The sequence below is a fragment of the Beta vulgaris genome, chromosome 4 (genome assembly GCF_026745355.1).
Source record: "Beta vulgaris subsp. vulgaris cultivar EL10 chromosome 4, EL10.2, whole genome shotgun sequence".
Lineage (NCBI taxonomy): Eukaryota > Viridiplantae > Streptophyta > Magnoliopsida > Caryophyllales > Amaranthaceae > Beta > Beta vulgaris.
This window is the reverse complement of record NC_079205.1, coordinates 49,989,358-49,999,933: the sequence shown is the minus strand read 5'-3', so window position 1 is coordinate 49,999,933 and position 10,576 is coordinate 49,989,358. Positions and strand designations below refer to the sequence as shown.

Genomic DNA, 10,576 nt, shown 5'->3' with positions numbered 1-10,576 from the left:
TTAATGCTTATAATGTTTCAGTTGATGACTAATGAGTACCGCATCTTCAAAATTGTAACCTTCCCACGGCATATAAGCTACTAATACGTTTTTTCCCAAAGCTAGTTCACCACCAACTGTAGCAGCACCATCTGCTAAAATTTGTCCCTTTTTAACGCATTTATCCCGTGAAATCTGGGGTTTTTGATGCATACAAGTATTTTTGTTGGAACGTTGATACATAACTAATGGAATGCTTAGAGTATTCCCATTGCCTGATAAAACGATCTTGTCAGTATTGGTATAAATGATCTTTCCCTCATGTTCGGCTATAGCGAGAACCCCTGAATCTAGGGCCACTTGTCGTTCCAACCCAGTTCCAACAATGCACTTCTCGGACTGAGAAAGCGGAACTGCTTGACGTTGCATATTAGAACTCATTAAAGCTCGATTTGCATCATTGTGCTCGATAAAAGGAATGAGGGAAGCTCCAATAGAAAAATATTGAAAGGAAAAGATACTTCGAAAATACACCTGTATTTCAGTTAATGTTTTTCACTTGTTTTTTACAATTTCAGTTAATTGATTTATTATTTCAGTTCATTGGTCTATTCTTTCAATTGGTTGGTTTATCCTTTCATTTGATGTTGTTTTTCTTTCATTTAGACATTTCTACCTTTCATTTGATATTTTTTATTTTGTTTTTCTTTGATTTTTTCATGTTTTCAGTTGATTATTGTATTCTTTCAGCTTGTATTGTTTTTCTTTCATTTGGTCTTCTGTGTGTGACGTCCGACGACAAAAATTGAAACCAACTGAAAAAAATTGAAACCAACTGAACAAAAATTGAAACTGACTGAATTTTTTTTTGAAACCAACTGAAAAAAATTGAAACCAACTGAAAGTCATCTAACCAAATATTATGATCAGACGCATCTGACCCAATACCTTCTCCTATATTAATTGTTGTTTAGTGAATTCTGGGTTACATTTATATATATATATATATATATAATATATATATATATATATATATATATATATATATATATATATATATATATACTGATTTAAGGATTCCTAGTTATATGATGACACGAGGAATGATAAAACTATATCAGATATAGGCAACTTTGCCTATATCACCAATATAAAATTGAAAAAGTAATGTTGTGAAAATGTTGAAGTACAAAAAATAATGTATTAAATTCGAAAACATATTTTATTCAACTTTTTGAATGTGAAAAGGAATAGAAGGGGAATGGAAGGAATGGGAAAAAGTGACACCCCCTCTCTCTCTCCTCTCCTACAATTGATCTGACCAAACAGAAAGCCATTCTCCAAAACTCCAAAATTCTTACAGCTAACTTTTTTTTTAATATGGAGAGAAATAAAAACTAAATTAAGTGGGAAATTAAATGTTGTTGAATTGTGGAAAAAAGGCCTCGTCAATTTAGTTGTTTTGAAGATTTGTGGAAAATTTGGAGAAGAAAATTGGGCTTTCATGGAGGTCGAGAGCTGGGAGAAGAATCAAAAATCAGATAATTCAGAGATGAACAATGCAATACAAAAATCAGATAATTCAAAGATGAACAAAGCATGCGTAGAAACACAATATGTATCTGCATTGTACAAAAAAGACATGCCATCACATATGTTGTTCAGAATATAGCCTAACTGATAAACACAATACCATGTTTATTTTCATTAGTTAATAAATTGATAATAATAACATTAAGCTATAAAACATTTATATTAAAAAAAATTGTTTTTATTTTTTATACAAAACCATCATATTTTCAAGAAAACAATACTAGTGTATAATCTAAATTTGTGTGAGTTATCATCCAATAAAATCATTTATATACAAATAAACCTTATAACATGTATAAATTAACCAAAACGAATATTACATTGAACGTTAATGGAAAAAAAGTTGTTGCATATTAGTTCGTTTTTCACATCTGAATGATTGACTACTAATACACTATTTTAATGTGACGTTAATAATTTACGATGGGATTTATAAGAAAAAAGGCATGCGTGGAAAATGTTCACATGAACACCATATCTATCATATTTGACAATATATGGCAACGCAGAAACACAATACATTGCAATTATAACACCATTTCTATGTATTAGTGTATAATCTTAATTTTTGTGACTTATCATATATATATACTAATAAACCTTTTAACAATAAATTACCAAAAACAATATTATATTGAACGTTAATGAAAAAAAGTTTACGCATTTCATTTTTCAATATGAGGGATTAACTAATAACACTAGTTTAATGTCACAAACATAAGTAATTTACGATGTGGTTTATTAAGAAAAAAAGGCATGCGTGGAAAAATGTTCACAAGAACACCATATCTATATTTTGACAATATATGCAACGCAGAAACACAATACGTTGCAATTATAACACATTTCTATCTATTAGTGTATAATCTTAATTTTTGTGACTTATCATATATATACTAATAAACCTTTTAACAATAAATTACCCAAAACCAATATTATATTGAACTTAATGGAAAAAAAGTTTACGCATTTCATTTTTCAATATGAGGGATTGACTACTAATAACACTAGTTTAATGTCACAAACATAAGTAATTTACGATGTGGTTTATTAAGAAAAAAAGGCATGCGTGGAAAATGTTCACAAGAACACCATATCTATCATATTTGACAATATATGGCAACGCAGAAACACAATACGTTGCAATTATAACACCATTTCTATCTATTAGTGTATAATCTTAATTTAGGTGACTTATCATATATATTACTAATAAACCTTTTAACAATAAATTACCCAAAACCAATATTATATTGAACGTTAATGGAAAAAAAGTTTACGCATTTCATTTTTCAATATGAGGGATTGACTACTAATAACACTAGTTTAATGTCACAACATAAGTAATTTACGATGTGGTTTATTAAGAAAAAAAAGGCATGCGTGGAAAAATGTTCACAAAACACCACATCTATCATATTTGACAATATATGGCAACACAGAAACACAATACGTTGCAATTATAACACCATTTCTATCATTAGTGTATAATCTTAATTTTTGTGACTTATCATATATATATACTAATAAACCTTTTCAATAAATTACCCAAAACCAATATTATATTGAACGTTAATGAAAAAAAGTTTACGCATTTCATTTTTCAATATGAGGGATTGACTACTAATAACACTAGTTTAATGTCACAAACATAAGTAATTTACGATGTGGTTTATTAAGAAAAAAAAGGCATGCGTGGAAAAATGTTCACAAGAACACCATATCTATCATATTTGACAATATATGGCAACGCAGAAACACAATACGTTGCAATTATAACACCATTTCTATCTATTAGTGTATAATCTTAATTTTTGTGACTTATCATATATATATACTAATAAACCTTTTAACAATAAATTACCCAAAACCAATATTATATTGAACGTTAATGGAAAAAAAGTTTAGCATTTCATTTTTCAATATGAGGGATTGACTACTAATAACACTAGTTTAATGTACAAATCATAAGTAATTTACGATGTGGTTTATTAAGAAAAAAAAGGCATGCGTGGAAAAATGTTCACAAGAACACCATATCTATCATATTTGACAATATATGGCAACGCAGAAACACAATACGTTGCAATTATAACACCATTTCTATCTATTAGTGTATAATCTTAATTTAGGTGACTTATCATATATATATATACTAATAAACCTTTTAACAATAAATTACCCAAAACCAATATTATATTGAACGTTAATGGAAAAAAAGTTTACGCATTTCATTTTTCAATATGAGGGATTGACTACTAATAACACTAGTTTAATGTCAAACATAAGTAATTTACGATGTGGTTTATTAAGAAAAAAAGGCATGCGTGGAAAAATGTTCACAAGAACACCATATCTATCATATTTGACAATATATGGCAACGCAGAAACACAATACGTTGCAATTATAACACCATTTCTATCTATTAGTGTATAATCTTAATTTTTGTGACTTATCATATATATATATACTAATAAACCTTTTAACAATAAATTACCCAAAACCAATATTATATTGAACGTTAATGATAAAAAAAGTTTACGCATTTCATTTTTCAATCTGAGGGATTGACTACTAATAACACTATTTTAATGTCACATATGTAAGTAATTTATGATGTGGTTTATTAAGAAAAAAAAGGCATGCGTGGAAAATGTTCACATGAACACCATATCTATCATATTTGACAATATATGGCAACGCAGAAACACAATACATTGCAATTATAACACTATTTCTCTCTATTATTATATCAATTTCGATAGTACATAACAATGGAGAAACAAAATATGTTGCAATTTTAACACCATATCTATATATTTGACAATATATGGCAACGCAGAAACACAATACATTGCAATTATAACACTATTTCTCTCTATTATTATATCAATTTCGACAGTACCTAACAGTGGACAAACAAAATATGTTGCAATTTTGACACCATTAGATATGTTGTTGACAATATAGCGGAAATGATAAACACAATATGATGCTTCATTTTAAATACAAAATGATAAGTTCAATATTCATAAAACCATAATCATACAAAGTACTTAACATTATCCATACAACCATTAGAATGCTAAGTGAGGTAATTAAAATTACACTTGCATTAGATCGTTGCAAAAGAAAGCAATCCGACGCGCAAAATACAACGAACATGTCATTGTTATCTATCCATTTCGCTGTGAAATCTTCCTCACCACCCCTGACTTGCATTAAACTATCGGCTACAATTATGAACAAAAATTGTTAGAATTAAAATGTAACTCATAAACTTAAAAGTAAAGACCCAATAACCAAATAACCATATACTCACACCCATCGAAGTATAACATATGCTATTGGGTGTATTATCTCCATCGATTTATTTATGAAATATGTTCAGATTGACTATGTCATGCCACATTTTCTTAAATCAAACACTTTGAAGAAGCTCATGTCATAGGTTCATGAGTTCATGTCATAGGTTCATGAGATGTTGCTTCCAACTATCAAAGGCATGTGCAGAACGAATGTAGATTAGTCACAAGGACCTAGAAATTTAGAATAATTTACGAAGTTCTATAACATTTTGTAATGTTTTTAGGTGAACTGCTAAAAGTTCTATAATACAAAGTAATAAAATTACCGGAAAATAAGCAATTTTAAGAAGTAAAAGGTCAAATTTCAGAACAAAAATCACCATCAAATAACTCGTATCAAATTTCAGAGCATAAAACGCACTCAATTTGCTCTAGCACCACCATAAACAAACCCACGAATGGAAAAAACATGAAATTTGCTACTTATAATACACGAAATTAAGACATGTTTAGAACTTTAACATGCAATTTTCATGAATTAAACCCACGAAATTTGAAAAACCCAAGAAATTTCATGATGTAAACCACACAAATTTCAAGTAATTAAACATACCTTCAATTCACGAAAAAACACAGTTACGCCTCTTTCCGGCGAATTTTCCGGCGAATTCCGGCTTCAAACCTTCCGGTTCCGGTGGGTGGATCTCCGGTGGGTGGGATGATGACTGAGGTTGAGGAGTGAGGTTGAGGAGAGAGATTGAACTAACTTATGGAATGAGGGGGAATACCCCAAGAGGTATGATAAAACTATATCAGATATAGGCAATTTTGCCTATATCACCAATATAAAATTGAAAAAGTAATGTTGTGAAAAGGTTGAAGTACAAAAATAATGTATTAAATTCAGAAAACATATTTTATTCAAGTTTTTGAATGTGAGAAAGGGAATAGAAGGGGAATGGAAGGGAATGGGAAAAAGTGACATCCCCTCTCTCTCTCCTCTCCTACAATTGATCTGACAAACAGAAAGCATTCTCCAAAATCCAAATTCTTACAGCTTAACTTTATTATTTAGATATGGAGAGAAATAAAAACTAAATTAAGTGGGAAATTAAATGTTTGTTGAATTGTGGAAAAAAAGGCCTCGTCAATTTAGTTGTTTTGAAAGATATTGTGGAAAATTTGGAGAAGAAAATTGGGCTTTCATAGGTCTGAGAGCTGGGAGAAGAAATCAAAAAATTAGATAATTCAGAGATGAACAATATGCAATACAAAAATCAGATAATTCAAAGATGAACAAAGCATGCGTAGAAACACAATATGTATCTGCATTGTACAAAAAAGACATGACATACCATATGTTGTTCAGAATATATAGCCTAACTGATAAACACAATACCATGTCTTTATTTTCATTAGTTAATAAATTGATAATAATAACATTAATCTACTAAACATTTATATTAAAAAAAATTGTTTTTATTTTTTTATACAACAAAACCATCATATTTTCAAGAAACAATACTAGTGTATAATCTTAATTTGTGTGAGTTATCATCCAATAAAATATTTATATACAAATAAACCTTATAAAATGTATAAATTAACCAAAACGAATAAATCATTGAACGTTAATGGAAAAAAAGTTGTTGCATATTAGTTCGTTTTTCACATCTGAATGATTGACTACTAATAACACTATTTTAATGTGACAATAATTTACGATGGGATTTATTAAGAAAAAAGGCATGCATGGAAAATGTTCACATGAACACCATATCTATCATATTTGACAATATATGGCAACGCAGAAACACAATACATTGCAATTATAACACCATTTCTATGTATTAGTGTATAATCTTAATTTTTTGACTTATCATCAATATATATACTAATAAACCTTTTAACAATAAATTACCCAAAACCAATATTATATTGAACGTTAATGAAAAAAAGTTTACGCATTTCATTTTTCAATATGAGGGATTGACTACTAATAACACTATTTAATGTCACATATGTACAATTTACGATGTGGTTTATTAAGAAAAAAAAGGCATGCGTGGAAAATGTTCACAAAACACCATATCTATCATATTTGACAATATATGGCAACGCAGAAACACAATACGTTGCAATTATAACACATTTCTATCTATTAGGTATAATCTTAATTTTGTGACTTATCATATATATATACTAATAAACCTTTTAACAATAAATTACCAAAACCAATATTATATTGAACGTTAATGGAAAAAAAGTTTACGCATTTCATTTTTCAATATGAGGGATTGACTACTAATAACACTAGTTTAATGTCACAAACATAAGTAATTTACGATGTGGTTTATTAAGAAAAAAAAGGCATGCGTGGAAAAATGTTCACAAGAACACCATATCTATCATATTTACAATATATGGCAACGCAGAAACACAATACGTTGCAATTATAACACATTTCTATCTATTAGTGTATAATCTTAATTTTTGTGACTTATCATATATATATACTAATAACCTTTTAACAATAAATTACCCAAAACCAATATTATATTGAACGTTAATGGAAAAAAAGTTTACGCATTTCATTTTTCAATATGAGGGATTGACTACTAATAACACTAGTTTAATGTCACAAACATAAGTAATTTACGATGTGGTTTATTAAGAAAAAAAAGGCATGCGTGGAAAAAGTTACAAGAACACCATATCTATCATATTTGACAATATATGGCAACGCAGAAAACAATACGTTGCAATTATAACACCATTTCTATCTATTAGTGATAATCTTAATTTTTTGACTTATCATATATATATACTAATAAACCTTTTAACAATAAATTACCCAAAACCAATATTATATTGAACGTTAATGGAAAAAAAGTTTACGCATTTCATTTTTCAATATGAGGGATTGACTACTAATAACACTAGTTTAATGTCACAAACATAAGTAATTTACGATGTGGTTTATTAAGAAAAAAAGGCATGCGTGGAAAAATGTTCACAAGAACACCATATCTATCATATTTGACAATATATGGCAACGCAGAAACACAATACGTTGCAATTATAACACCATTTCTATCTATTAGTGTATAATCTTAATTTATTTGACTTATCATATATATATATATATTAATAAACCTTTTAACAATAAATTACCCAAAACCAATATTATATTGAACGTTAATGGAAAAAAAGTTTACGCATTTCATTTTTCAATATGAGGGATTGACTACTAATAACACTAGTTTAATGTCACAAACATAAGTAATTTACGATGTGGTTTATTAAGAAAAAAAAGGCATGCGTGGAAAAATGTTCACAAGAACACCATATCTATCATATTTGACAATATATGGAACGCAGAAACACAATACGTTGCAATTATAACACCATTTCTATCTATTAGTGTATAATCTTAATTTTATTGACTTATCATATATATATACTAATAAACCTTTTAACAATAAATTACCAAAACCAATATTATATTGAACGTTAATGATAAAAAAGTTTACGCATTTCATTTTTCAATTGAGGGATTGACTACTAATAACACTATTTTAATGTCACATATGTAAGTAATTTACGATGTGGTTTATTAAGAAAAAAAAGGCATGCGTGGAAAATGTTCACATGAACACCATATCTATCATATTTGACAATATATGGCAACGCAGAAACACAAGTTCATATTCTCTCTATTATTATATCAATTTCGACAGTACATAACAATGGAGAAACAAAATATGTTGCAATTTTAACACCATACTATCATATTTGACATATATGGCAACGCAGAAACACAATACATTGCAATTATAACACTATTTCTCTCTATTATTATATCAATTTCGATAGTATAACAATGGAGAAACAAAATATGTTGCAATTTTGACACCATTAGATATGTTGTTGACAATATAGCGGAAATGATAAACACAATATGATGCTTCATTTTAAATACAAAATGATAAGTTCACATATTCATAAAACCATAATCATACAAAGTACTTAACATTATCCATACAACCATTAGAATGCTAAGTGAGGTACTTAAAATTACACTTGCATTAGATCGTTACAAAAGAAAGCAATCCGAGCGCAAAATACAACGAACATGTCATTGTTATCTATCCATTTCGCTGTGAAATCTTCCTCCACCACCCTGACTTGCATAAAATATCGGCTATAATTATGAACAAAAATTGTTAGAATTAAAATGTAACTCATAAACTTAAAAGTAAAGACCCAATAACCAAATAACCATATACTCACACCCATCGAAGTATAACATATGCTATTGGGTGTATCATCTCCTTATTTGATTTATTTATGAAATATGTTCAGATTGACTATGCCATGCCACATTTTCTTAAATCAAACACTTTGAAGAAGCTTCGCATTATAAAGTAAAACAACTAAGCAGTACCAACCGAAAACTTTTATTCCTGGCACTATTAAAACAACTGATGCACTGCACATCTTAAATCAGTTAAGAGGCACTCAAGAATTTTTTACCAAAAATTATTAAGGGACTTCATACAAGACTTAATATCTCTGCTCAACACACTCAACACCTGAAATAATTTTTTTAAAAAATTTCACACTTACCGCTAAACACACTCAACAGCAAAGTTCTATAACTTTTATTCCTATATACTTCATGAGTTCATGTCATAGGTTCATGAGATGTTGCTTCCAACTATCAAAGGCATGGGTAGAACGAATGTAGATTAGTCACAAGGACCTAGAAATTTAGAATAATTTACGAAGTTCTATAACGTTTTGTAATGTTTTTAGGTGAACTGCTAAAAGTTCTATAATATAAAGTGATATAAATTACCGGAAAATAAGCAATTTCAAGAAGTAAAAAGTCAAATTTCACAACAAAAATCACCATCAAATAACTCGTATCAAATTTCAAAGCATAAAACCCACTCAATTTGCTCTAACACCACCATAAAACAAACCCACGAATGGAAAAAACATGAAATTTGCTACTTATAATACACGAAATTAAGACATGTTTAGAACTTTAACATGCAATTTTCATGAATTAAACCCATGAAATTTAAAAAACCCAAGAAATTTCATGATGTAAACCACACAATTTTCAAGTAATTAAACATACCTTCAATTCACGAAAAAACACAGTTACGCTTCTTTCCGGCGAATTCCGGCTTCAAACCTTCCGGTTCCGGTGGGTGGGTCTCCGGTGGGTGGGATGATGACTGAGGTTGAGGAGAGAGATTGAACTAACTTATGGAATGAGGGGGAATACCCCATTCCCTTGCTTTTGCATTCCATCTTACTAAATTATTTGAAATGACAAAATTGCCCATGATATAGGCAAAGCTGCCTATATCTGATATAGTTTCATCATTCCTCAATACCCCATTCCCTTGCTTTTGCATTCCATCTTACTAAATTATTTGAAATGACAAAATTGCCCATGATATAGGCAAAGCTGCCTATATCTGATATAGTTTTATCAGGCCTCATGATGATGACGAGGAATGATAAAACTATATCAGATATAGGCAGCTTTGCGTATATCATGGGCAATTTTTTCATTTCAAATAATTTAGTAAGATGGAATGCAAAAGCAAGGGAATGGGGTATTCCCCCTCATTCCATAAGTTAGTTCAATCTCTCTCCTCAACCTCACTCCGCAACC

At 29.2% G+C, this 10,576-nt stretch overlaps 1 protein-coding gene across 1 annotated transcript; it reads right to left on the bottom strand.

Moving 5' to 3' along the window:
• LOC130591173 (DNA-directed RNA polymerase subunit beta-like) lies at positions 1–420 on the bottom strand. The gene has a single exon (XM_057394109.1). The coding sequence runs from the start codon at positions 418–420 to the stop codon at positions 1–3; it is 420 nt and encodes a 139-aa protein (XP_057250092.1).
• Between the last annotated feature and the right edge of the window lie 10,156 nt (positions 421–10,576).

What these genes read in the sequence shown, in the direction of transcription:
- LOC130591173 (XM_057394109.1), bottom strand. Translation starts at nt 420, where the DNA reads ATGAGTTCTAATATGCAACGTCAAGCAGTTCCGCTTTCTCAGTCCGAG.